Source organism: Budorcas taxicolor, chromosome 7 (assembly GCF_023091745.1).
Source record: "Budorcas taxicolor isolate Tak-1 chromosome 7, Takin1.1, whole genome shotgun sequence".
NCBI classification, from domain to species: domain Eukaryota; kingdom Metazoa; phylum Chordata; class Mammalia; order Artiodactyla; family Bovidae; genus Budorcas; species Budorcas taxicolor.
The window spans coordinates 6,236,178-6,262,799 of record NC_068916.1 but is presented as its reverse complement, the minus strand read 5'-3'; the positions used below and the strand labels follow the sequence as shown (position 1 = coordinate 6,262,799).

At 56.6% G+C, this 26,622-nt stretch overlaps 2 protein-coding genes across 3 annotated transcripts in view; one reads left to right on the top strand and one right to left on the bottom strand.

Annotated features, from left to right (window-relative positions):
• Nucleotides 1-24,408, top strand: part of UPF1 (UPF1 RNA helicase and ATPase) — a 33,378-nt gene extending 8,970 nt beyond the window's left edge. Inside the window, exons 2-24 of one of the 2 annotated variants that reach the window (XM_052642867.1) lie at nucleotides 2,961-3,103; nucleotides 4,723-4,812; nucleotides 7,112-7,279; nucleotides 7,697-7,877; nucleotides 9,015-9,176; nucleotides 9,804-9,888; nucleotides 10,072-10,170; nucleotides 10,639-10,747; nucleotides 10,905-11,064; nucleotides 11,166-11,284; nucleotides 11,704-11,868; nucleotides 11,962-12,076; nucleotides 12,874-13,017; nucleotides 13,386-13,599; nucleotides 16,593-16,710; nucleotides 17,112-17,268; nucleotides 17,442-17,584; nucleotides 18,964-19,138; nucleotides 19,663-19,744; nucleotides 21,031-21,192; nucleotides 21,324-21,541; nucleotides 21,851-21,973; nucleotides 22,559-24,408. In XM_052642867.1, coding sequence (XP_052498827.1) covers nucleotides 2,961-3,103; nucleotides 4,723-4,812; nucleotides 7,112-7,279; nucleotides 7,697-7,877; nucleotides 9,015-9,176; nucleotides 9,804-9,888; nucleotides 10,072-10,170; nucleotides 10,639-10,747; nucleotides 10,905-11,064; nucleotides 11,166-11,284; nucleotides 11,704-11,868; nucleotides 11,962-12,076; nucleotides 12,874-13,017; nucleotides 13,386-13,599; nucleotides 16,593-16,710; nucleotides 17,112-17,268; nucleotides 17,442-17,584; nucleotides 18,964-19,138; nucleotides 19,663-19,744; nucleotides 21,031-21,192; nucleotides 21,324-21,541; nucleotides 21,851-21,970 — 3,129 coding nt within the window. In that variant the 3' untranslated portion in view covers nucleotides 21,971-21,973; nucleotides 22,559-24,408. Of the gene's footprint in view, nucleotides 1-2,960; nucleotides 3,104-4,722; nucleotides 4,813-7,111; nucleotides 7,280-7,696; nucleotides 7,878-9,014; nucleotides 9,177-9,803; nucleotides 9,922-10,071; nucleotides 10,171-10,638; nucleotides 10,748-10,904; nucleotides 11,065-11,165; nucleotides 11,285-11,703; nucleotides 11,869-11,961; nucleotides 12,077-12,873; nucleotides 13,018-13,385; nucleotides 13,600-16,592; nucleotides 16,711-17,111; nucleotides 17,269-17,441; nucleotides 17,585-18,963; nucleotides 19,139-19,662; nucleotides 19,745-21,030; nucleotides 21,193-21,323; nucleotides 21,542-21,850; nucleotides 21,974-22,558 lie in introns of both variants that reach the window. The other variant, XM_052642866.1, reaches the window with a different exon arrangement.
• Nucleotides 24,409-24,786: 378 nt separating this feature from the next.
• On the bottom strand, nucleotides 24,787-26,538 carry GDF1 (growth differentiation factor 1). Its single transcript, XM_052643321.1, has 2 exons — nucleotides 26,186-26,538; nucleotides 24,787-25,571 (listed from the first exon to the last, which is right to left on the bottom strand). Exons 1-2 carry the CDS (start codon nucleotides 26,508-26,510, stop codon nucleotides 24,787-24,789), a joined length of 1,110 nt encoding a protein of 369 aa, XP_052499281.1. The 5' UTR covers nucleotides 26,511-26,538.
• Between the last annotated feature and the right edge of the window lie 84 nt (nucleotides 26,539-26,622).

Sequence of the window (26,622 nt, the reverse complement as noted above, 5' to 3'; positions counted from 1 at the left end):
CACTGTGTGGTCCTTTTTAATGGCCGAGTGATGCTCCGCTGTGTGTACGCGCCACAGCTCACCCGCTCACCTGTCGGTGGACATTGAGGCTGCTCCCGTGGCGTAGCTGTTGTGAGCAGTGCTGCTCTGAGCATCAGGGGGCACGCATCTTTTCAAATTAGAGCTTTCTCGGGATGTGTGCCCAGCAGTGGGGTTGCTGGGTCATATGATAACTCTTGTTTTTAGTTTTTTGAGGACCCTCCATTGTGGCTGTACCAGTTTACATTCCTACCAACAGTGTAGGAATGTTCCTTTTTCTCCACACCTTCTCCAGCATTTATTATTTGTAGCCTTTTTAGTCGTGGCTATTCTGACTGATATGAGGTGATACCTCATTTGGTTTGCATTTCTCTAATAATTAGTGACATTGAGCATCTTGTCATGTACCTATTAGCCATCTGTATGTCTTTGGTGAAATATTGGCAAACATTTTCTTGAAGTGCTAGGTACTAAATGTTCTAGACTTCGTGGGACAAGAAGCAAATTAAGTACCTACTATTAGGTACTTAATTCAACCATTTAAAAATGTAAATACTTTTCTGAGCTTGAGATTGTGGCCCACATCCTTCTGTCTCCTGTAGCATGATATATGTGGCTGTTCCACTGCCATTAAGTGAAACCCAGGTACCGTAATCTGGCCACACACTGAGAAAACCAGCGTGCGTGTGCTGCGGCGGTCATCCCGAGAGACGCATTGCTCTCTGTCAGCAGCCTCACCCCAGTGCCGCCACTGTGCGTGGCAGGGGCAGTGCTGCCGGGAGGAGAGGTGACTTTGGACAAACAAAGCACCACAAGGAATTCAGCAACCTGGTGAAAAAACGGGCAAAGCACTTGAATAGACTTTTCCTCACAGAAGATATGCAAATGGCCAACAGGCATTGCGAAAGATCCTTAGCATCGTTACAATCCACGAAAGGCAAATCGAAACCACGGTGAGTTACTGCCTCACACCCAGTAGGGTGGCCACTGTCGAGAACAAACAGAAACCACAAGTGTTGTCAGCAATGTGGAAAAATTAGGACCCTTGTGCACTTCTGGTGGGTGGGAAAGTGAAATGGTGTAGCTGCTGTGGAAAACAGTAGTAACTTCCTCAGAAAGTTAAACAGAGAATAGCTGTATGATCCAGCAACTCCATTTCTGGGTATATTCCCCAAAGAATTGAAATCAGGGACTCGAAGAAAGACTTGGACTTCATAGTAAATCGTTGACAACAGCCAAAAGGCGAGAGCAACCCAACTGCCCATTTTCAGATGAATGGATAAGCAAAATGTCGCGTCCGTACAATGGAATGTCATTCAGCCTTTAAAAGTAAGGAAATTCAGACACAGTTATGACATAGATGAGCCTTTGACCCCGTGTGCTGCGTGAAATAAGGCAGTCACAGAAGGGCATGACTCCACTGACCTGAAGTCCCTGTGGCCGCAGTAAAATCCACAGAAACAAGGCAGAATGGAGGTCGCCAGGGCCTGAGGGCGGGGAGACGGGGAAGGTCTGGAGGTGGGTGGTGGCAGTGTTTGAACAGCCGTGTGGATGTGCTTAATGCCGCAGAACCACTTAAATTTTTTTAAAAGGAGGTCAGGGATTCACAGAGAGGTGCTTGTGATGATGTTAATAATAGTATCTTCATGACACTAAAACCCAAAAGTTGATACTGATTTTTTGTTTAAAAAAATTTCCCCAAAACAAAGCATACAGTCTCCTTACATTTAACCTGGACGCTCTGAAAACGAAAGCATGGTAAAGTGGTGGCAGAAGCTGAGACGGGGTTCTGACCTGGGTGAGACCGGTACGCAGACAGGGATTCCTGTAACGGGCTCTTGGCTTTCTTGACAACCCGAATGTGTCTTTGAAATTTCTGGGGTGCCCTTCTCAGGAGACGTGGTGTTCTCCTGCTCAGATGGGTGACTGGAGCAGTGGACAGGGGCTGGCGTGGCCGACCCTCCGCGGCGTGGACGTGGGTTATGGTTTCAGTCTGCCACCTGTGTGTGGCAGGGGTTCTGCCAGGGCACCAGGCCAGTGTCTGACCCGTCTCTCAGCTCAGAGAAACCCGGGGCTTCTGTCCCTCCCTGTCCTTCGTCACAGGCTGCTCCCTCTGCTTGACCCAGCTTCGTGTGGGCTGTGGCCCCTGGGGGTGACGGGGACTGTTGGCTGCCGTCTGAGGGGGCAGTTCCTGGAGGGCAGCTAATAGGAGCGTCTCTTCCCCTCGGATGAGCTCTGTGTGCTGACGAATGGATGTGTGAGCTCAGCAGAAGTGCCTGTGAAGTTCACCGCTTGGTTACTTAAAGTTGCCTGTTCGTATGTTTTTGCTGTTACAACGTGCGAAAGGTAGTGTATTTAGTACGATTGTATCCTGAAACTAGAAGATTGTCTTAACATTTAGTTTCTAATTGCTGCTTAAGGGCTGCCTTCCAGAGAGGGGAACTGACAGTGAAGAAAATTTGTGGACTAGCAGGAGAACCACATTCCTACGCCTGCAGGAGTCTCAGCCTTTGCTTCTGGTGCTTAGGCAGAGGAATGGGGGGTCGGCCCCTTCACCGTGGTGGGGTTCCAGGCCCTCTGGTCTGGCGTTGCGCATCTGTCCTTGGGGGGACCATGCCTGGTTTGTGAGCTGTCCTCTTGCTCCTTGTGGCCCTCCGCATCCTGGTGGGTGTGGCTTTGTGGTTAGATGGGGTTTGGCTGGGGTATGCACGTGGCAGGGCGGGTGGCCTCTGCTGTGCGTGCCCTGTTTCTGGCCAGGCAGGTTTGATAGGGAGGAGAGTATGAAAAGTCACATCGGAAGAAGCTGGACTGCCTCACGGTGGAGAGCAGGCCAGTGCTTCACGGGAAGGTTGCCATGACTGCTCACGTGGAGAGACGCCAGGTGCCTGGGCTGAGGCCCAGAAGCTGCCGCCCTTCATGGTGATGCTGCCCTTCTGCCATAGGTTGGTGGCCCTGAGGGCATCCTGCAGAACGGGGCCGTGGACGACAGTGTGGCCAAGACCAGCCAGTTGTTGGCCGAGTTGAACTTTGAAGAAGATGAAGAAGATACCTATTACACAAAGGATCTCCCTGTACATGCCTGCAGGTGAGCGCTTCAGCACAGGGGGGACTCGCCTCCCAGAGCACCCACCTTCCACATGCAAGTTCTGACTTTACAGAGGCCCGTCTAAGACACATGGACTGTGACACTTGGAAACACTGTGCTTGGAAATAAGGTTGCTCCAGCCCTTGTACACACATAAATCCCTCATCCTGGGCAGGAGAGTGGGATCAGCACCCTCTGTCATCCCTGATTCTCCCAGCTGGAAGGAGAAAGAGTCCCCTTCTCTGCCTTCTTCAGGCCTTAAGGTTGTTCCCCAGAACCTGCCCCCTCACTCATCCGAAAGAACTCAGCACATCGGGTGAGCATCTGGGTCCAGAGGGTAAGAGCATCCGAGATTTCGCTCACAGCAAGGTTTCTGTAGGCTTCTTTAAAATAGCTGCTTTGGAGACTTCCATGGCAGTCCATGGTGCCAGGGCAGGGGGCGTGGGTTCCATCCCTGGTCGGGGAACTAAGATCCCACAGGCTCTGTTGGGCAGCAAAAAATAATAATAAAAGACCTGCGTGTTGACCAAATTTGGATTTCTGATCTAGAGGAGGACCCATCCCTTGTGTTTGGACTTACTCTTGCTTTTTTGTTACACGCACACAAGGAAATTGAGACCAAAAGAGGTGAAATGATCTTGCTTGGGGCACTCTGCCAGTCAGGGCACTGGGCCTCTCGGCCCTGCCCACCCTCAGGCGCGCGGCCCTCCACGATCAGCACCCATGGCGGCACAGAGGGCTGCTCCTTCCCTGCCTGATGGGCAGGCTGTCTGACTTTGTTGGTTCTGTGCTCCCTCTCATTCACAGTACATTTTTACATCTGTACTAGTGTTCCTGTTCTCAACAGGCCTGTGAAGTGGTTAAAGTCTGCGCACCCCCTCGCACTCCTGCCGTCAGCGTGGAGTGGAGTGGAGGAGGAGGGAGAGCTGTCCTGGCATGAGGTGCCGCGGGGAAGGTGCTTGGCCAGAGCACATTCTGGTTTGAGATGAAGTCTTGGCTTCATGCACATACAGAACTTCACTCTGTGCGGAGCCAGAGCCAGTGCTTTTGTTTTTGGTGTGTTGATTTTCAGAAAAGGGAGTCCGGGGGCTCTCCTGAGGTGCTCCTTGCGGGACCCTCCACTGCTGGGTTGAACTGAGTGTTCACGGGAGCATGGCGCCCTCTGCCGGAGCATGTGAGGCTCTGAATGCAGCGTGGTCTCAGCTTACCTTCTGTGCTCCCAGAGCCAGGATGTTGACTTCCCTGCTCACAAGTCACCGTTCCTGAAACTTGAGAGTGAGGGAAATGGCTCCGTCACCTTGGGGGTGCTAGGCCTACGTTGCTGGGCTCACCTGGCACCTTGCACCGCTCTTGTGCCCCACACCCCCGACCCTGCCTTGCGAGGGTCTGTGCTGCCATCTGAGGAGTCTCCACAGCACCCCGACCCCTTCCCTGTGTTCACAGGGTCAGGAAGCCTCTGCAGTTAACTGATTGGATTTTGTTAGTGGGATCGTTGGGTTTGAGTATGTGTTTAATGAAAAACTTAAAAATGTTGTAAGAGGAAAGAATTTTACATCCTGCCAAATTAAAACCAGAGAGCAGTCTTCCAACTTTAACTGTTGATGTTTTGACTTTTTTAGTTACTGTGGAATACATGATCCTGCTTGCGTGGTTTACTGTAACACCAGCAAGAAGTGGTTCTGTAATGGACGTGGAAATACTTCTGGCAGGTAGATAATCAAACCGCGCATGTGTCTTTAATCAGTGCTGTGCTCAGATTTGTGTGTAAATTATGGAAATGTTGAAGCGAAGCACAATATAAAATCACGCTAACAAACCTGGTTTTTCCCCCTCCTCTGTGACTGGTTTAACTTGAAACAGATGGTGGTGTGTGAATGCCTTAATGTATTTACCCTTGATTTATTCTCTGTGGTTCTCTTTATTATGCAAGGAGGGTTGGTTTAATTCTCATTCCCAGTTTTTATTTATATTTTTCTGCAAGATGAGCTCCTGGCATGCCCGTTCATCTTCATTACTGGGTGCCTGGGGAGGATGTTCCCAAGACAGTCATGGGCATCCATGGGAGCTGCTTCCTGAGAAGGCTCCCTCTGGCCTTAGCTCATTGGAGCAGTCCTGAGGCTAATATGGGCCAGATCCTGAATCATCAGATTAAATTAAGTTCACTTGATCGTCGACTCTGGGCTTCCCTTCCTGCTGTTGATCAGCAGCAGCTGTGACTAGGTCCCTTTTTTGGGTTTGGGTGAGACCAGCATGATGTGGGTACTCAGATTCCAGGGGAGAGTCCGTTTATCTAAGCTTGAGTGGTGAGATTCCTCAGCCCCCACCACTGGCACGGGTCTGGTCCTGTTGGCTTCTCTGAGGCTGCCGTGAGGTAAGGACTCAGGCCATTGCCACAGAGAAGCAGAGCAGAGTCTCCGTGGGACAGAAGCAGCATCTTCCTCTGAGATTCCCGTTTTATAGAAATAAAGTGACGAAATTCCGTAGGCGGCTTTATTCTGCAGAGCCCCTACCCTTCCTATGTCTTCGGCAGCTGGACCCGGGCTCACGATCTTGTGTAGGACGCAGAGTGGTCAGATCTCATGTCACCGTGGAGTTAGTAATGCAAATTACGGGCTTCTGAGTGAGGCGAGAAAGGGAGCTGAGGTTTTTTAGGGATATGAAAGGAGAAGCATCTTTAGGGTACCCAGAAGAGACTGGTATCCCACTTTCCAAATGTTCTGGGTAATTTAAGTGTTACTGTGTTTGCATTAGTTCCTCTCCTGCAGGAAAAGCAATTAAATAAAACTTGCCTTAGTTGGCAACCCCATCTTCAGGTCAGCAGAGCCAGGGTCAGGGAAGTGAGCAGAGAACCTCTAAGAGAAAACAGACTTCATCGGCCAGCACTGTGTGTTCTGTGCAAGGTCAAGTTGTGAAGGTGATGGGGCAGCCACCCGCCTTCAGGAAGCTTCCAATGTGATGGAGCGTGGTGGGCCTAGAAAAGACAAGAGGAAATCACTGATTCCCGTAGAATACCCAGGGGTGGCTGCTCCAGGAGGGGAGGAGGGGCTTTGGAGGTACAGAGAGCAGTGATGATTAGCTGGGTAATCTGACAGTCTTTGTGTGGCCAGAGAGGATTAGGATGTTGGCCTCTGAGCCAAAGCTTGCACAGGAGGGGTTTCCCAAGGGGACGCGAGGGGAGCAGCAGGGAAGGCTGGAGGCCCAGCAGGCGCGCTCAGCATGTGACACACCCACAGCAAGGCTGGGGGTCGCTGGGGAGGCTGGGAGAGCCTGAGGCAGGGGCAGGCACTGCCTGGGGCCCTGAGTGAGGCTGGCGTTGGGGAGGGCGAGTTCAGCGGCTAAACCAGGGACTCGGGCCCCGGTTTAGGTGAGCCGTGTCCCGGAAATGAGAAAGACGTCAAGAGTGGCCACGCGCAACAAGGAAAGAGCTGAGACAGCGGGGCTTCCAGACGGTTCAGAGCTGGCCCTGTGCTTCCGGAGAGTAGCCTTGACCTCCCCCTACTCCTTATTTTTTTGCTGTCTTCAGGTTTCTAGTACATTTGGTTATCAGGTTTCCTGGCCTGCAGCAAATGAGAAGGGGTGTTGCTCCTGGAAGCAGGCGCGGGGGCCAGGAGAAGTGACTTTGAAAGAAGCAGCAGAGAAACTACGTTGAGTGAATAGGAGCAGTGAAGGGGCGAGCCTTCCTCTCCAAGACAGCAGCCTTGGCACCCGCGTTAGATTCAGTCAGGCCCAATAAGCTGGATTTAAGAAAGCAGGAATGGGGGAAGAGGGAACTGTGTGAAGCATGTTAGGAAAGTTTTCCTTAGAAATGGTTCAAGTTGGATCGATTTTGCGCTCAGTGGGGAGCCAGTTCGGGGGCAGGCCAGTCCCTCTGGATGCCAGATGGATGAGGTGTGACCGCTCCTGCTAATGGACCGTGAACGGTACCGGAACTTTTAACGGAGCTCGAAAATTGGAAGTGGTGAAAAGCCAAACTTTAGGTGTTAACTATTGATCATTTCCTGGTTTCAGCCACATTGTAAATCACCTTGTGAGGGCAAAATGCAAAGAGGTGACCCTGCACAAGGATGGGCCCCTAGGGGAGACGGTTCTGGAGTGTTACAACTGCGGCTGCCGCAATGTCTTCCTCCTCGGCTTCATCCCTGCCAAGGCTGACTCGGTTGTGGTGCTGCTGTGCAGGTGAGGGCAGGGCCCCACTTTCCTCATTGAGGGGGGTGCCTTTCAGGCGAAGACTCAGTCTCTCCACGGCTCCAACTCTCTGGAGCTTTAAAATAGCTTTAAATGGTTTCTGCCAACTGGCAAGGTCTGAGGAGGTTTGGAGGGTTGGGGCTTGTTACAGAGCTAGGAATGTCATGACCCTTTTGGGGTGTCTTCTGGTTAAATCATAAAATTCTGTAACAGCAAAGTCTGTTATGAGTTTTAAGAGTTCAGAGCTCAAGTGCATGGGGAGATGCGTTTATTGCTGACAATTTAAAGGCACTGTGATCATACAGTAAAATGTAGGGAGTACCACTCTGAGGTGCGAGGTAATGAGCCTGTGGCGGGGGGCAGAGGTCATCCTCACCTGGGCTCTCCTCGCCCTCTGGGTTTCTGCAGGCAGCCCTGTGCCAGTCAGAGCAGCCTCAAGGACATCAACTGGGACAGCTCCCAGTGGCAGCCCCTGATCCAGGACCGGTGCTTCCTGTCCTGGCTGGTCAAGATCCCTTCTGAGCAGGAGCAGCTGCGGGCGCGGCAGATCACTGCCCAGCAGATCAACAAGCTGGAGGAGCTCTGGAAGGTGAGGGCCTGCCAGCAAAGCCTGTCCAGCTCCGTGGCAGGTGGTGGTGGGGGAGGGGGCTGGGACCGGGACTGGGGTCCTCAGAAACAGGAAGGAGGGTGCCAGCGATGCCTCCCGCCAGGCCTCTGGGAAAGGAAAGCTCTGGCCAGTGGAATTTTTCTCTTCTTGTTGAGGGCAGGGGTGGCTGGTGGGAAGGAGGAGGATGGGAGCTGGCTGTCAGCGACTGCGGCTGGACACGCCAGGAGGAGCGGGGCCTGAGCAGACAGCCAGGACTGCGGTATACTGTGTGAAACGTGGTTGGGCTTGAGACATGTGACATGTTGGAGCCAGGGCGACGCCAGGCTGGGGGCTTGGAAGATTCCTGCCCTGCCCATAGGCCATTTCTCCAAGGAAGCCCTCCTCTGGTTCTGGCTGCTTGCACACACACAGACACACACACACACACACAGACACATGTACACATTTTATTTATTTTTGGTGCAGGATGTGGGGTCTTGGTTCCCTGACCAGGGATTGAACCTGCAGCCCCTGTAATGGAAGCTCAGCATCTTAACTAGTGAACGGCCAAGAATTCCTAATTGCTGTTTTAATTAATTAGGCTAGAAGTTTTAATTAGGCACCCATATAATTTTAAAAATGTGAATTTATCTTCTCTTCAGCTGCAGGGCAAAGTATGTTTGAAGCATTGGCTAGCAAGGAACCTTTCCACCTCGATTTTCAGGCTGCTGTAGTTATCTCACCGTCCTTGTTTATATCTAAACAGCTCACTTACTGCCGAGAGCGTGTTTCTCCTTTTGGTGCCGCGTAGTGGGGTCAGGAGGAAATGGGGAGGCGGGCCTTCCTTTCTGTTTACACACTCAGGGAATCCAGTGCTCTTTCTGGCAACTGGGAAGAATAACCTCTCCCGTGTCAGGGGCGAGGTGTTGGTGGAAGAACATGGCCACCAGGTGGGATGTGTGTCAGGCTGTGTTCCTGGGGCCTCCCCCTCTATGTGCCGCGTGTGCTTCCTGATGAGAGGGCTGGGCCACTGGGAGCCCTGCTCGTCCTGAGAAGTGATGGCGGGTGTGCACTCGCATACAGCGCGTTGTAAGTGGAGGTGAGAATGGGGAAGAGCGTGGTGCCGGCTCTTGTCTCTAGGAGAACCCTTCTGCCACCTTGGAGGACCTGGAGAAGCCCGGAGTGGATGAGGAGCCGCAGCACGTCCTCCTGCGCTACGAGGACGCCTACCAGTACCAGAACATATTCGGGCCTCTGGTCAAGCTGGAGGCTGACTACGACAAGAAGCTGAAAGAGTCGCAGGTGATGTGGTGTGTGCACGAGGGCTTGTTCGTTTTAACAGAGCCTCTCTCCTCAGGTCTGCGGAGGGTGGGTTTCTCTGCAGACTGCAGATGCTGACTTGGGCCACGGTGCAGCCCCTGAGAGACGGAGCCGTGGATTAAGGACAGGCCTGTGGGCAGGTGCCCCGCCACTCATGGCCAAACATCCATATATAGGTGCTGTCTGATTTAAAATCCAACAAACATTCCTTCCAGTTGGGTTTGTAGCCTTTGCTGCAGCGGGGAGAGGCAGACCCCAGGAGCCCGCAGTACCCTGAGGACCCTCCTGTGCCCGTTCCTCGGAAACTGCACGGGAATCGGAAGCCCCGAGGCTCACGGGCCATGTCCTCAGCTGTCAGCTTCTTTCTCTGCCTCCGCCGCCCACAGAGCCGCTGTCTCCAAGAACAGACGTCGTGTGGGGGGGTCTTCCGGTCGTCCTCTGCAGGTTTCAGGGTCCTCACGCCTTCTCTCCCGGATGTGCGCTTGTTGGTGTTTCAGGCTGTCGGGTGCTGCTTGCCGTGGGGCGCCTGCCTATGGAAAACAGACACGAGGAGCCCAGGCCCATGTCTGTGTTGCAGGCTAACAGGGCTCTTATTTTTTATGTGCTCAGACTCAAGATAACATCACGGTCAGGTGGGACCTGGGCCTTAACAAGAAGAGAATCGCCTACTTCACTTTGCCCAAGACTGACTCTGGTAATGAGGATTTAGTCATAATTTGGTTAAGAGGTGATTTTAAGTTTTAAAATATTTGTGACTCTAAGTAGCATAAAATTCCTAGTTTCACCCTTGTAAAGTGTCCCTGAATTTGAACTGTTGGTGGTGGTGTCTGTGATGCGTGTGAAAACGCCGGTTTTCCTGTTGTCTTCTCTCTGTAAGACATGCGGCTCATGCAAGGGGATGAGATATGCCTGCGGTACAAAGGGGACCTGGCGCCCCTCTGGAAAGGGATCGGCCACGTCATCAAGGTCCCTGATAGTATCCTTTGTGTTAAGGGCCGGCACAGGCACCCTCTGCCCCAGTCTCCGACGGGCTTATCCCGAGTACAGGAGACCTGTGTGGGTCACCGTGGAGAGTGGTCTAGGGGCCTCAGATGCAGGGAAGGCTGTGTGCAGCCCCGTTGACTCTGGTTTGTCTCCAGCCGTCAGGCTCTTCAGTTGTGCTAGCTGATACAGAGCTGCTTAGGCAGAAACCAGGATGCTCTGAACCGTGTGCCCGAGGGCTCTGTGGAACCTGGGCCCTGGGCTTGGGTGTTCCTTGCTGGGTGCCACCCTAGGCTCGTGGGGAAGATGCCCCTGGCTGCAGTGGCCGGAACCTGCCATTGAGAACACGGGTCCCTCGCTGTGTTTCCTGTGTCTGGTGAGGAGGAGGGGCTTTCTCCTCCATGAGTGAGGGCTCCTCCTAAGGCTTTGACAAGGAAGGGTGAGACTTAACTCGGCGGTGTAGATTATGGTGATGAGATTGCTATTGAGCTTCGGAGCAGTGTGGGTGCCCCTGTGGAGGTGACTCATAACTTCCAGGTGGATTTCGTGTGGAAGTCAACCTCATTTGACAGGTATGTCCGCCCCCTTCCCCGCCCCCACTTGCCTGCATCTGCTTGGCAGGCCCTGGCCCTCAGTGTGCCTGCAGCTTCCCCACTGCTCCGTGTTGTGGGGAGCCAGGCTGCCTGGCAGCTCCATGTGCCCGCTGCTGACCCAGAGCTTCCCCTTCAGAATGCAGAGTGCACTGAAAACCTTTGCCGTGGACGAGACCTCCGTGTCGGGCTATATCTACCATAAACTGCTTGGCCACGAGGTGGAGGATGTGATCATCAAGTGCCAGCTGCCCAAGCGCTTCACGGCACAGGGGCTCCCCGACCTCAACCACTCTCAGGTTCTCACCTGTCCGAGGGGCAGGAGGGTCCCAGACCTCAGGGTACGTGCCGAGCAGCCCTCCACCTTGTCTGCACCCCTAACGGCCACTTGTATCCGAAGGTTTACGCCGTGAAGACTGTGCTGCAGAGACCGCTGAGTCTGATCCAGGGCCCACCGGGCACAGGGAAGACCGTGACCTCAGCCACCATCGTCTACCACCTGGCTCGGCAAGGCAACGGGTAGGGCTCTGTACAGCCCCGGGTGGGGAAGTGGAGGGGCCCAGGGTACCTGGCGTGCTGATTCCTACGCCGTTGGTAGTAGATCTGGCCTTTGTGGCTGTTGTTAACAAGTAAGCTTGCACAGGGTAGGTTCATCCTCACTTGTGTTGTGCCTGTGTGCACCTCAGAGCTTGGAAAGTCTTAACGGTGTGGTCAGGAGGTGATGACGCTGGAATCAGGAGTTAGTGGGGAGTGGCGTGCACAGTGTGAAGCTCAGGAAGTTCCAGACCATCTACCTTGTTGCTCCTTCAGCACCATGTCACTCCTGGCTTTAGTCTTAGGGCTTGAGTCGGCTCCCCTACCACCTGTGATCCAAACAGTGGTCTCGCTCTGGGCTCTTCTCTGGGCGAGCGCTGACATTCGCTCACATTTTGCTGAAGGCCCGTGCTGGTCTGTGCTCCAAGCAACATAGCCGTGGATCAGCTGACTGAGAAGATCCACCAGACCGGGCTGAAAGTCGTGCGGCTCTGCGCCAAGAGCCGCGAGGCCATAGACTCCCCGGTGTCCTTCTTGGCCCTGCACAACCAGATCAGGAACATGGACAGGTGGGTGTCGGCTCCCTGGCCTTACAGTGAGACGCGTCTCCTCGGGGCAGGCCCTGGCGGCACCCGCCTCCTGCTCACACGCCGTGTTCGCAGCATGCCAGAGCTCCAGAAGCTGCAGCAGCTGAAGGATGAGACCGGGGAGCTGTCGTCGGCGGACGAGAAGCGTTACAGAGCCCTGAAGCGCACTGCCGAGAGGGAGCTGCTCATGGTGAGCTCCCCACCTGCCCTGCTGCCCAGGAACGGGTCTGGGCCTTTGGGCTTTTGTCTTCTTCTCTTGTTCACTTGGGCTTCCCTGGCGGCTCAGACGGTAAAGAATCTGTTGGCAGTGCAGGAGACCCGGGTTTGTTCGCTGGGTTGGGAAGATTCCCCTGGAGAAAAGAATGGCAACCCACTCCAGTATTCTTGGCTGAGAAATCCCGTGGACAGAGGAGCCTGGCGGGCCACAGTCCGTGGGATTGGAAAGAGTGGGACATGGCTGAGCAGCGCTTTGAGTTTCTCTTGTTCACTTGGGCCAAAGGACCTGTTTGGATACATTAAGTCCATGTGAAGCGCCATTAGTGGGTTCTTTTCCATTTGAGGAGAGAACTCTGATGCTGTCCTCCGTGTGCTTCCTCTGAGGTCACACAGAGACATCTTATTGTCTGAAAAGCACAAGTGTTTGAGGTAGATTGCATTCCCTGCCAGCCTGCCTGTTGCTGGACTCTGGGAGCCTGGTCTGTGCCTGGAGCCTCGGGCAGGTTCAGAGCACCGTCTCCCGCGCTAGGTGACAACCGACTGAGACCACGGTTCCCCTGGCTCAGCACTGCCCCTCAGAGGCTGTCTCGAGGCACCACACCCTTTTTAGGCGTGACTCGCAAGCGCTTAGGGTCACCACAGCCTGGACTGTAGATGCTGTCGGGAAGGGTGTGGACCAGAGCGGCGTCTGCGTCCCGTCCTGCCTGCCCTTTGGGCTCTGGGAGCCTGGACCTGCAGGTGCCCTGAGACCTGGCGCACTCTCTTCCCCAGAACGCAGATGTCATCTGCTGCACGTGTGTGGGCGCAGGAGACCCGAGGCTCGCCAAGATGCAGTTCCGCTCCATTTTAATCGACGAAAGCACGCAGGCCACCGAGCCAGAGTGCATGGTGCCCGTGGTCCTTGGAGCCAAGCAGGTGGGCCCCAGCGCGTCCGCCACGGCCTGACTTGGCGCTTTGAGTGCGTCCCTCTCGTTCTGTGCGGCACTTAGTGTGGAGGTTTGCGTTAGTGTCCTAGGCTCTTGTGTTCCTGCCCTGGCAGAGCACAGAGGGGTGTATAGCAGGCCTTTGAGGGGTCTGCCAAGGGTGGGCGTGGCACAGAGTGCCTTCGTGAAGGTTTAGAGCATGTTCCACATGTATGGTGGGCAGCTTTCCCACTCCAGGTCAGTGTCTTGCCACTTGAGTTAGTGTAGCTGGGTGGTTGTATGGACCCCAGTCCTCTTAGTCCCTGAATAGATAATGTGGGCTATCCATGTTTGAACTGTGATGTGGGCCTCTTATCACAGCTGATCCTCGTGGGTGACCACTGTCAGCTGGGCCCTGTGGTGATGTGCAAGAAGGCGGCCAAGGCCGGGCTGTCGCAGTCGCTCTTTGAGCGCCTGGTGGTGCTGGGCATCCGCCCCATCCGCCTCCAGGTCCAGTACCGGATGCACCCCGCGCTCAGCGCCTTCCCATCCAACATCTTCTACGAGGGCTCTCTCCAGAATGGCGTTACTGCAGGTAAGCTTGGCCCAGTGCCGGTGTCTGGGGACAGTGCCTGGTCTCGCTTCCTTCTCAAGTGGCCTTACGTGGTGACTGCGTGTGTAGGGGCCTCTCCGAGAGGCGCAGTGGGGCAATGCGTGCTCTAGAGTGCAGGCCATTCTTGCGGCATGGGCCGGGGGTGGGGGGTCCTCATCTCGGTAAGATTCGCAGAGTCAGCCGTGAGGATTCCCTCCATTGGTGCATCACACACAGAAGAGGAGGTAGCAGAGACAAGCGCCTGCCCCACTCCTTCCTCTGTCGGTGGTTCTCAAGGCCTGTGCATGCCCGAGAGCAGACTTCTTCCGCGGTGGCCCTGGGGTGTTGGGCGCCTTCAGGCTGTGCTGATGCCTGTGGTGCGCCCAGGCTGCTGTGTATTGCCATACCACACACCTGTGGCCACACACACTCAGGGCCCACACACTCAGGCCCTGTCCTGAGTTCAAAGTGAGGAGTACTCTGTTTACTGGTCCCTGAGGCGCGTCCTAGGGATCCTGTGTGGGAGAGGATCGTCTCCCGAGACACTTGGCAGGTGTGTGAGGTGCTTGAAGGAAGGACTCACATGCTAGTTACACAGACTGGACAGTTAGCAGGCGTTTTCTTCAAAGGGATCAAACCTGGCCTGTGGCTTCAAGGAAAACAACTCACAGTATTCATCACCAGTGATAAAATATGAGACTTCACATCAAAATGAGAGTTTTGGAAAACACATGTCCCCTAGTGTGAGCTTACCGTGTTTTCCAGGTGCTGAGTAAACTTTCTGATGAGATCGTGGTGGTGACACTTGTCAGGGGTGTCAGCCTTTGGAAGCCCTGCCTGACAGGGTGAGCAGCACTTCCCATTCCAACAGGTAGCAAAGGTGCTTCCACGTCACTGGGGGTCAGAGGCCACGCAAGTAAGGGCAGTGCAGAAAGGCCATCGTCCCTGGACCACAGGGCAGCCTCCCATCCGGTTTCCAGGTAGAACTGAGATAATCCCATGGCAGCGGGAAAGGTCTTAAAGATGCTTCCTGGGACTCCGCTGGTGGCCCAGTGGCTGAGACTGTGCAGGGGCCCGGGGCCAGCCCTTGGTCAGGGAACTAAGGCCCCACACGGTGCGAGTGAGAGTTCCTGTGCCACGACGAGAGGCCTCAAGTGTTGCAGCCAAGAACTAGCACGGCCAAATAGATACTTGAAAACAAACATGCTTCCCTTTTCCAACCGCATGCATCTGTGAGGCCTGACCATCCTCACATGCCGTGAGGGCTCCCAGGAGACTGGGAGCAGGAGTCGATAAGCTGGAGAGTGAAGTGAGTTGGTAAAATTCACTAAATATATATTTTAGTGAAATATTACTTTCCATAAAAATATTTTTAAGTTAATATAGTCATTTTTAAATGAATTTTTTTAATTATTTAAAATTTTGGGGTTTTAAAATACAATAAATATCGGTAGTTGTAATGCACAGAAATAATAGCTGTTTGGACTGCTCCACTTTCAGAGTGTAAAGAGATGCTGAGCGCACCATTCGTTTGAGAACTGCTGGTTTAGAGTCTTGTTAATGCCAGCAGCCCATCACGCCGGCTTTGTGTAGCCCACTTTGTGGATGAGGAGACTGAGGCGGGACGTGTGAGTGCCTGTCCACGGCACACGGCTGCTGTGCAATACAGTCCCGACCCTCGGGGTGCTGCTGGTCTGGTGGGAGGCAGGACTAGGAAAGGCCAGGTCACGAGGAGCTTGTTGGGGCGCAGTCGGCGCTTGTTGGGAAAGCCACCACCAGCACTGGCACAGACTCCCGCTGGCCTCGCTCCACCTTCTCCATGGCGTCGGCTCCACAGGATAGAGGTTGCTGGCGATGCTTCACTGCTGGACCGTCAGTGTCTGGGACATGGCACCCCCGAAGTAACTTTTTAAAAAACTCTGAGGAGTGTAAAGAAGTGCCAGGCTTAGTTTTCATTAGGGGACCACGCCTGTTACCAGCACCTGCACCTGCACGCCGCCTCCCCAGCACCCTGCAGCCTGGCAGTGAGCCCTGTCTGGGATGGTGCTGGCGCCCTGGCCCGGGGTGGCCGACATCAGTGGTGTGGGCGTATCTACAGCCTGGAAATTAGCCGGCACTGGCTAGCCCTTGCCTTGTCCCTGGCAGGTGATTAAACGTTTGCCAGTGCCGAGCTTGCTCTAGCCACTGCCCTCACTTGAAACATTGAGTCTTTGCCTCATTATTAGCTTGACATAAAAGGGATCATACCGTGTGTCCTCACAGCTCAGGCTCTTCCTTCATCTGTGGTAGTCTATTTTGGTGCAGAAATTCCAGTTTTCTTCGTTAATCTGATTAGGTGTAACTCCAGTCAGAAATTCCCAAAAGAATGGGTGGACTGTCTGATTGGACAGACTGATTTTCAGCATTGTAGGGACTTGCAGAGGACTGAGCAGTTAAGATGAGCATGAAAGAGCTTGAGGACGGTGGCAGCTCATACTCGGGGATGTCACGAGCTACTGTCCAGCTGCAGTCCCAGAGACACTGCGCACAGGGCCTGGGAGAGTCCAGAGCAGACCCGCCTGTCCACAGGCCCTGGTTTGGGAACAGGACGTTGGGCGTCAACAGTGTCATTGTTAAAAGCCAGGTGTGGGTGCATGTGAGTCCCTTAAGGTACATCATAAACCTTCTGAAAGGAGATAGAATATCTTCTTTACCCTGGGGCAGACATAGGCCGCAGAAAACACCAACAGTGAGATCTGTTCCGCAAGTAAGCCGGCTTTGTACCAGGTATAGTGCTAAGTGTTGCTGGGAGTTTCGCTCAGAGGACCCCCGCCGATGGCCTCCCCTGGGACCCACAGACCTGGGTCAGTCGCTGGAGCCTGCCGTTTCCTGCTCTGCCGTGTGCCTCTGCCCAGGATGGAGTGGCCTCCACTCTGCTCTCCACCTCAGCGCACCCAGACCGGCCGCACTTCGCTTCTCTAACAGGATGTTTTCTTTTTTCTCCTCCACGATGCCAGCGGATCGTGTAAAGAAGGGGTTTGACTTTCAGTGGCCCCAACCGGATAAACCAATGTTCTTCTATGTGACCCAGGGCCAAGAGGAGATTGCCAGCTCAGGCACCTCCTACCTGAACAGGTAAGCAGAGACTTGTCTGTGGTGCCTGCTGGCTTCAGTGACAGCTCTCCCAGTGACTGCGCGCCTGTGGTCTCGTTTACTGTGGTGGTGAACCTTGTCCTTGCTTCCCTTGCGCTCATTCTGTTCACACTCTCAAAGCAGCACCATAGGTCCAGCCTCATCTTTTCAGTGTATATTTCCTGTTGAGCAGATCCTTTAGGAGCCCCCGTGTGAGTCTTTTCTGTCCCTCCTGACTCAGCTGGTAAATGGTGGGCTGCCCGGCCACGGGTGTGCCAAGCAGGGCCTCCATAGGGTTGTACTGGAGGCGAGGCTGCCCCTGAGCCTTCCACAGCCTCTAGTCCTGGGGGGGGTCTCAGGAGCCCAGAGATGGAGCCTGGGAAGTGAAAGCCTGACTCTCTTAGGACGGAGGCTGCCAACGTGGAGAAGATCACCACGAAGCTGCTGAAGGCGGGTGCCAAGCCGGACCAGATCGGCATCATCACGCCCTACGAGGGCCAGCGCTCCTACCTGGTGCAATACATGCAGTTCAGCGGCTCCCTGCACACCAAGCTCTACCAGGTGCGTGCCCGCCTGCCCCGCCGGGCCCGTCCCAGGCCCTGCCCTCCACCGCCTGGCAGCTTCAGGCCCCAGGCTCAGCTGTGGGGCTCGGTGGTGCATTTAGATGGACTTTGTGCGGGCTGAGGGCTCCTCGGAGGAAGCCTGTTGGCTGACCGTGCTTACTGCCCCTGTAGGAGGTGGAGATTGCCAGTGTGGACGCGTTCCAGGGCCGCGAGAAGGACTTCATCATCCTCTCCTGTGTGCGGGCCAATGAGCACCAAGGCATTGGATTTTTGAATGACCCCAGGCGCCTCAACGTGGCCTTGACCAGAGCACGGTAGGGAGACCTGCGTCTTGCAGGGGCGGCCCCTCGTGCGTAGGAGGCTTTCCAAAGTGCTGGGAGGGGTTGGCCTGAGAGCTGCTCCCGGCCTGCTTCTCTTCCTGTCAGCTCTCACACCGCAGCCGCGCCTTGGGCTGTGGCACGGGGCGTGGTAGAGGGGCCTCAGCAGTGCCGCAGCAGAGGGCTCCCAGCAGCAGTCTGGAGAGGACCTCTCACCCGTGAGTGGTCTTTGTTTCTGTGTCCTGGTGGCTTTCTGTCCAGTTGCCTTGTTTAGCTCTGGAATATAACTTTCGAAATAGTAAGGGACCCAGAGAATCAGGTGGACCCCATATGTCACCCCCACATGAAACCAGACAGCAGCCACTCTTGTACCAGCTGCAAGCGGGACTCACATTCACATGTTGGTTCCCTCCCCACTGAGGGCACCTTGCTTTTCATTTGGTAGCCAGCATAGGCGGGGGAGCCCCGAAACAGCTGATGAATGTAAGCTTTCCCCCAGAAGCTTGGCTTGGGCATCAAGTGCCCAGCCCATCAGAATGCCTGAGGCAGCTGTGGAGTCTGCCCCTGCCACGTGTGACTTAGTTGCCCAGGAGGCTGACTCACGTCTGCAAATGAAGAGACTCGTCTCTGAGTTCATTTTCCCACAGAGATGTTTTGACATCTGGACTCAACAGAAACCTGCCCTCAAATAAACCCATGTGCAGGGTTGGCAGCTTACAGGATGGGCTCCAGTGAAAGTTACCCCAGTTCGCAGTTACCCAACCATCCCCAGCATTCCCAGAGGGCGCTGCATAGGCAGGCCAGGCGTCTAGGCAGGGAGGTTGAGGGTGGCTCTCAATGCTCCTGTGCGCTGAGAAGACAGGGGCATGGTGGGCAGGGTGCCAGGGGAGCTGCCTGGGCACCTTGTACTTTCAGTTCATTCTCTCAGTCATGTCCGACTTTTTGCGACCCCATGGACTGCAGCACGCCAGGCTTCCCTGTCCATCACCAACTCCCAGAGCTTGCTCAAACTCACGTCCATCAAGTCAGTGATGCCATCCAACCATCTCATCTTCTGTCATCCCTCCTTCTCCTGCCTTCAATCTTTCCCAGCATCAGGGTCTTTTCAAATGAGTCAGTTCTTTGCATCAGGTAGCCCAAGTATTGGAGCTTTAGCATCAGTCCTTCCAATGAATATTCGTGGTCGATTTCCTTTAGGATTGACTGTTTTGATCTCCTTGTAGTCCAAGGGACTTTTAAGAGTCTTCTCCAACACCGCAGTTCAAAAGCATCAAACCTTCGGCGCTTAGCCTTCTTTATGGTCCAGTTCTCACATCCATTCATGACTACTGGAAAGCCATAGCTTTGACTAAACTGTTGGTGCCTATCTCTTGCAGATATGGGGTCATTATCGTGGGCAACCCGAAGGCCCTGTCCAAGCAGCCGTTGTGGAACCACCTGCTGAACTACTACAAGGAGCAGAAGGTGCTGGTGGAGGGACCCCTGAACAACCTGCGGGAGAGCCTCATGCAGTTCAGCAAGCCCAGGAAGCTGGTCAACACCATCAACCCGGTGAGCGCCTGCCACGGGCAGGGAGAGACTGCTGGGAACCCCTCCTCCCGGGCCGGTGTTCTGGGCCTGTGGCCGCGAGTGACGGCACGTGGGACTTGGGACGAGTACGAGCTGGGGGTGGGCTGAGAGTGTCAGTGTGTGAAGAGGAGCGGTGCGTGCTAGCCTGTCCCCGCAGAGCTCCCCACGCCAGGTGTCTCGGGTGCTCTGAGGCTTCTCTCTTCTTGGCGCTTGTGGAACACTGTGTCACAGGTGGCACCCAGCCGCTCGCAGTCAGACCCAAGCAGCTGGGAGCTTGGTAAACCCATGGTGCTCTGGGGCTTAAGGAGTGGGTGCTGCCTGAGCTGTTGGGCATCAAAGGCCGGGTCAGGCGTGGAAAGGTGGACGAAGCCCGGAGCGCACAAGTGGCCAGCCTCTGGGTTGTCATCTGTGTGTGCAGCTTGGCCACCTCCCAGGCCACCAGGTGTTTGGAAAGTTCCTCCTCCCGTCAGCATGATAAATTCCTCACTGACCTAAACCCTCTGCAGGGAGCCCGCTTCATGACAACAGCCATGTATGATGCCCGGGAGGCCATCATCCCAGGGTCGGTCTACGACCGGAGCAGCCAGGGTGAGTCTCTGCGGGGGACCGCCTGGCCCCGCACTTGTTGACTGCTCCCACGCCCACACCTTCCAGCCCTGTCACTCCTGAGTGACCTCTCATGCCTCTGTCCACAGAAACCTGCCTGACAGTGAGAGTTCTTTCTCAGCTTCGCTTGTTTGAAATCAAATAATTGGTCTTGGGCAATTTCTCAAATGACAGATGTTTTTAAAATAATACAACTCTGTGTACGCAGTGGTGTCTCAGCAAATCTTGTAGCTCGGTCAGTTTGCTTCTACGCCCTCACCCCACCCTGCCTGCCCTTTGCCCTCCTCCGTTGGGAGGGTCACACCTGCAGCCTCATCTCAGGTTTTGCTGCTTTCCCTGAACTTCAGCTCCGTCTGTCAGACCTCAGGGTTGGGCGCACCACCTCTCTAGCTGGGTGAGGCTTCTGTGTACTGTGTGCTAAGGCCGAGCCTGGCCCTGCTGCCTGGGACTCCTCCGGCCTGAGGCGGCAGTCTGTCGCAGGTCCCCGTTCATTCCACAGGTCCCTGCCTCCTGGGACCCTTCCCCGAGCCAGCTGTCTTGGAGGGCCAGCGCCTCGCCCATGTACTCTCTGCCACCTGCCCACGTCTCGCAGCTGCCTTTGGCCTCCCGCATGCTTGCCATTCCCCTCCAGGGCAGGTGGACCCCGGCTGCCCCTCTTCCATAGGAAATCGTTGAGACCCTTTCCCTGCCGCAGTGTTCTTCTGGTCGTTAGGCTCAGACTGGGGGTTGTGTTCTTAAATAACAACAGATCTTGTCACCATATCTGATGCGTCCCTGTGTAGCTGAGGGTGTCCTGGGTCCATCCTTCATCCCTGAGGCCCCCGTGGATCTTCCTTGACCAAAGGTTGCCCTGGGGGCTTTTGTCTTCAGTGAGATCCACTGGTGTATCAAGCTTAGGCTTTTTCTTAGGGGTGGCAGGGTGGCAGTGGTACCATGTAATATAACGTTTGCAGTAAAAAGGGCTATTTAAAGAAATCAGAAATGCAGCATGGTTTCCGTTTTTCATATCCCCTATAGACCGGTGGTTCCCAGAATCCCCCAGGAGAAAAAGTTCACTCCCAGACACCAGCCCCAGGAGGCTGTTGGGGGTGGGGAGGATGTGTTGTGAGATTCTGTATCAGGTGACTTTGCTGTCAGAGCACACCAGGAAATGCTGGGACAGACAGCAGTGAGAGGACAAGACAGACGTTCCCGCTGTGGGCAGAGCAGCGGGCAGTGGACTCGCTTGGATGCAGTGTGATGCCTGCCGTTCGTGTTGTGTCTTACAGGCCGGCCCTCGAACATGTACTTCCAGACCCACGACCAGATCGGCATGATCAGTGCCGGCCCCAGCCACGTGGCTGCCATGAACATCCCCATTCCCTTCAACCTGGTCATGCCGCCCATGCCACCACCGGGGTATTTTGGACAAGCTAACGGGCCAGCCGCAGGTGAGCGCTGAGTGGGATCCCGTGGGAAGCTGGTTTGGCCTGGGCTAGGGTCACACCATAGGGTCGAGCAGGCGTGCTTGTCTGTGAGGCTCAGAACCTCTTTCAGGGAACCCTGGACTGCTGTCTTTCAGGCCGAGGCACCCCAAAAGGCAAGACTGGTCGTGGGGGGCGCCAGAAGAACCGCTTTGGGCTTCCTGGGCCCAGTCAGACGAACCTCCCCAACAGCCAGGCCAGCCAGGATGTGGCGTCCCAGCCCTTCTCCCAGGGCGCCCTGACCCAAGGCTACATCTCCATGAGCCAGCCCTCCCAGATGAGCCAGCCCGGCCTCTCCCAGCCTGAGCTGTCCCAGGTGAGCCCTGGCCACGTGAGCGTGAAGCAGCGCACACCCGCAGGGGTCAGAGCCTCCCAGGGAGCCACTCTCCCCTAACGACCTCCGCGTTGGGACTGTGGGTCTAGAACACTCCACACGCAGTCCTGGGTAGCACATCTCCAGTGGTGAGGTAACCAGTGTGGGTTTCCTGCCGCTTGGGCTTCGAGGTAAGTTTCCAGATGGTTCCTTGGGGCTAGTGGCGGCTTGGACACAGAGCAGGTTCTCACGGCCGGGAGGATGAACGCCCTTCCTCGACTCAGTGCCGCTGTCTCCAACCTTGTCTCGCAGGACAGTTACCTTGGGGATGAGTTTAAGTCACAGATCGACGTGGCGCTGTCGCAAGACTCCACATACCAGGGCGAGCGGGCGTACCAGCACGGTGGAGTGACGGGGCTGTCCCAGTACTAGAAGGCAAGCTGGCCTCTGGAGGAGGTGTGGGTCTCGAGTCCTCCAGGGGCCCGCCCACCCTGTCGCCTGTCACTCTGGGTCCCGGTGCCTCTGCTCAGCTGCAGGGGATGTGAGATGCATGTGCGCTCCTCTGCCACAGGCTTCTCCAGAGGGTCTTAGTGCTGCTTCTGGTGGGCAGCCAGGAGGCAGAGGGTCCCCTCACCCTGACAAGGCCGGTCACGAGGGTGGAGAGGGCCCAGCCCCTAGGTGCCTGCGGCGCCTCTGGGTGTGCGTCTCGGTCCCTCGAGGGCCCCGTGTCCTGGTTGTCTGCCCATAACAAGGCCAGAGTGGAGTTAGAAGGCCTTGGGCCAGCCCCACCCGCCAGTGACCAGGGGCTGCGGGAGCTGGTGATGCTGGGAGCAGGGCCGGGGCTGTTGATTGCACAGGCCCAGCAGCCGTGACTCTCAGCCACCTTCTCTCTGGGTGGGAAGTCAGTGGTCCGGGCTCCCAGCTGGCCACTGGAATGGGGGAGCCTTCCAGGCCATGTCTGCGAGCTGCCCTGGCTCCCACCTGTTCTAAAGCCTCTTGCCCTCCCTCTCTCCCTGACAGGTGGCAGCGGAAGAGCTAAGCTATGTGGCTTAGTCCATCAGCATCTTATTCTGGGTAATAAAAAATAAAAATAAATGGATACCTGTTTTCCACTGCTAAAACTGAAGCACCACTGTGAGCAACAGGAGGGAGAGGAGCACCCGAGGGAGAGAGGAGCCCGAGACAGAGCGAGCGCCCACTGCTGGCACGTGGCGGCAAGGAGCCGGAAGGGAGCGCGGGAGGTGGGGCGGCCGCGGAGGACCGCCGCCAGCGAGCCCCGCCAGCCCCGCTCGCGAGGAGCCCAGCTCGCCCGCCGTATCCACACCTGGGTCTGCGACCAGGGCGGAGGGAGGAAGACCCTCATCTCAGAGTAGCCCTTTCCTCTGTTCTTTCTTTCCTTTTCTCTTTTATTGAAAGGGGACTACGTTTTAGCAGGAAAAAACTTGGCGTTTCTGTGCTGAGCAGGCTGCTTGCAGTGGTGGCCGTGCCGGGAGAGCCCCGCGGAGTGTGGGTTCTGTCCACACCGGCTCTGATACCGCCGCGCTCATGCTGCCTGCGTTCTAGGAGGGTTTTCATTTCAAGAAAATATGGTGGTTTGTGTTTTTCTGTTTGTTTTTTAAAAATTCTTTCTAAGGAGTACTGAAAAATATACTTTGCTGAGTTTGTCTCTCAAATCTTAGTGGTGGGCCTGGGAGATGTGAGAAGCTTCCAGAAACGAAGTTTAAACATGCCAACACAACTCAAGATTAGATCAACACCTGCGATGGGACGAGGATTGTTTTCAGTTTTTAGCTTCCAGCAGCTTCTCCCAGCGCATCAGGGCAGTGAGGGAGCACAGTCCTGAGCCGGGCAGGCAGCTCCGAGGCTCTGCTGGACTCCCAAGAAGCAGAGCGCCTCCCGTGCACTGTGGACTTGGCCCCACAGGAGGGGCTTCAGGCAGGACTGGCCATGAGGCCAGAAGGCTGGAAGGTGGCTGTTCCCTGGCCAGCTGCTGCTTCCCCAGGGTCTTTCCTGAGGATTTGGTGAAAGGCGGCAGTCGGGAGGACCCGTCCCCGTCCCCGGGGAGGCCCCCACCATCCCTGAGGCCAGTTGGAGTCACTGAACGCCCCCCGCACCTCCACCTTGTTCCCCACCTGCCCCACTAGTTTGGAGCTGCTCTACACAGAGGCACAGCTTTGATGAGGTGGGGTCATTTGTGGGAGGGAGACAGGAGTAAATTTCCAAAATAAGTTGAATTTGTGCTAAAGGGCGTGAAAGAATTCGTCACATCAGGTGTTACACGGGGCCTCTGCCTGGGTCTGAACTGCAACTTGAAGTTATTGTTGCTGCCCGAGGCCCCCCGACGCCCAGCTCTTCGCACGTGGTGGGGTATTAGCCTCCTTGGCTGGCCCTGGTTGGGGACCATCTAGCCCTAACCCTGCCTGTCCAGGCCCTGGTGCCCCTGACCCCACCATCCCCCTCCCAGTGTGCCTTATCCCACAGCCTCCAGCTGGCACACGGGAGAGAGGGGACGCAGGCCCCCTTCCTCTGGCACTCAGGAGGGTGGGGCACAGGCTGCCCCCTCTGGCAGGCCTCTTGTTTATCACCTTCGCCGCAGGGCCTTCGGCCCCCGCTTCTTTTGGTAGCTGCATAGTTTGGATAGGTTTCTGCTGTGACCCCTCGTGTGCTGTCCCGTGGGTGACACACCCACCACCCCGTTCTGTTCCTGGGAATGCTTTGCCTCTGCTTTGTGCTGTTTGCTTTTTTTCTCCACCTTAGCAGCAGTCACTATAAGTTCCCCAAATTAGAAAAACATCTGTACCAAGGCAATGTAACTTTTGGTTTTTGGTCAATTTGTTTTAAGCTCTTTTGTCACCAATAAAATCTTAATAAACATCTCTTGCTTTCACACAGGCTGGATAACTGCAGGGGGGTGTGGCAGAGCACTTGCCCGGGGAGGTGGGGGGGTCTGGCTAGTTGAGGATGTGGGGTTCAGAGCAGCCTTGATGACAAAGCTGAGACAGGGCTTGAAAAGGGCCTGGGCCGGGTGGTTCCTAGGTTTCAGGCATGTTAGATGTTGGCCTCTGGGACGGTTTCTCCCGTGGCATCACTGTTGGGAACCCCCACCTATTACCCTCGTGGTCAACGGTGATGGTCAATGGCTGCCAGCCCCCCACCCCCCGGGCCACGTAACAAGACCAGTGGGGACAGCTGCGCGGACCACGGAGTGTTTATTGCTGCCCCCCCCCCCCCCCCGCTCCGCCCGCCCCTCAGCGACAGCCGCACTCGTCCACCGCCATGTCTTCGTAGCGCCGCAGCACCACGTTGTCGCTGTTATCGAAGAAGAGCACGGAGATGGGCGACAGGCGCGCGGGCACGCAGCAGGGCAGGCCGGCGGCGCCGGGGGCGGCCGCGTGCATGAGCGTGCGCAGCACCGCGTGGTTCAGCGCGGGAGCCCCGCCAGCTTCAGACAGCACCGCGGGCAGAGCGCACTTGCCCTGGCAGTAGTTGGCCAGGAAGCCGCGAGGCGCGATGACCCAGCGGTGCCAGCCCACCTCTCGGAAGCTCACGTAGAGCCGCCGTGCGCGACACGAGTCCCCGGAGCCACCACCCACTAGCGGCTCGGCCTCACGCCGAGGCCGGGCCACGGAGTGGCACAGGCGCTGGTCGAGGGTCACCAGCAGCAGCGAGGCCTCGGCCAGGCGCGCGCAGGCCGCGAGGGTCCGGTGACGCAGCGCCAGCGTCAGGCGGAGGCTGCGGGGCGCCGAGGCGTTGCGGGCCCAGATGGAGCCCAGCAGCTCAGCACGCACCGGCTGTCCCAGGGTGGGCACCACCTGACGGAGCCCCACCCGCCCGAGGCCTGCTCCCGCCGGCGCCACACTCAGTTCCCAGCCGCCAGTCGTCCCCGCTGTCGCCTCCGCAGCCGCGAAGCGCACCTCCAGGCGGGCCTGGCTCGGGCGCTCGGCTGGTTCCACGGCCGACAGGTCGAAGACGACGGTCCACTCAGGGCACTGCCCTGCGGCTGAGGCGGGTTCCGGGGAGCGGGCGGCCGCTCCTGGGAAGAAAGGGAGAGGGCTTGGCTGGCGCTGGGTCCCCTCTCGGTGCTGGCTGGCCCACGAGGGGGTTCTGGGTTGGGGGCTGCAGAGAAAGGTGAGCGTCCGGAGGTGGGGCCGCACTGTCTGTTAGAAGGCGTCAAGTGGTGTGAAGCGCCAGGGGGTGGGGGAAGGGCATCACTTGCGAGGAAGAGGCCCTACCCAGTCGGGGTCAACCCGCGGTTGGGGACTTCGGCAGACAGGGGACCGCGTGCGGGGATGGGGGGAGATCGGCAAGTGGGGGATGAACGAAAGCCCGCCTGGGGCCAGGGGAACCGATGCTGGGGCGGAGTGGCATCAGCAGGAAGGCATCAAGTGGTGTGAAGCGGCAGAGGGGCTGTGATGGAGTGGGGGCAGGGCTTCAGCTGCAAGCCAGGGGGCCCGGCTGGGAGTAGAAGAGCCTGGCTTTCGGACCGCTCCCTTCGCTGTCCCCCATCCCCTGTCTCCACAGGTGTCCACGCGCAGGACCGCATGGAGTACTAAAGCCCAGGTTGCTTGCGGGCTGGACGGGATGGGTGGGGATCCTCAGGGCTCTTCGGCCTCCCAGACCCACGCCGCCAGCGCAGACCCCACTCACCGCTGTCCAGGACGTGGCGCACGATGTTTCCGGCGACCCCCAGCTCCTCCACGTGGCACGGCCGCAAGGTCGCCCTCGGGGGCATCCTCCGCGGGTCCGCCCTGGCCTCCTGGTGGTCCCGGCGGCGGAACAGGCGCCACATGACAGGGGGTACGGGCCGGGATTTGGGGGCGCCCCGGGGCACGTCGGGCAATCCGAGAGCCTGGAGCAGGGCGGCGGCTGGGCCCGGGGGCGCGGGAGCGCAGGCCGGGGGTGATGAGGGCAATAGCAGGGCCAGTAGGAGGAGAAGGACTTGGCGGCCCGGACGGCGGCACAGAGGTGGCATCTTCCTCACAGGCAGCGGCCGGGCGAGTGCTCAGGGCCTGTCGGGCTCCCTGACCTGTGGGCTGGGGGCGGGACCCGGGTCCCTGGAGAGATCTGGGCTGGGTCAGAGTCCC

Coding starts and splice junctions, on each gene's coding strand:
- GDF1 (XM_052643321.1), bottom strand. CDS start 26,510: ATGCCACCTCTGTGCCGCCGTCCGGGCCGCCAAGTCCTTCTCCTCCTA. Junction 25,572..26,185: donor GCGCCACGTCCTGGACAGCG/GTGAGTGGGGTC, acceptor CTTTCTTCCCAG/GAGCGGCCGCCCGCTCCCCG.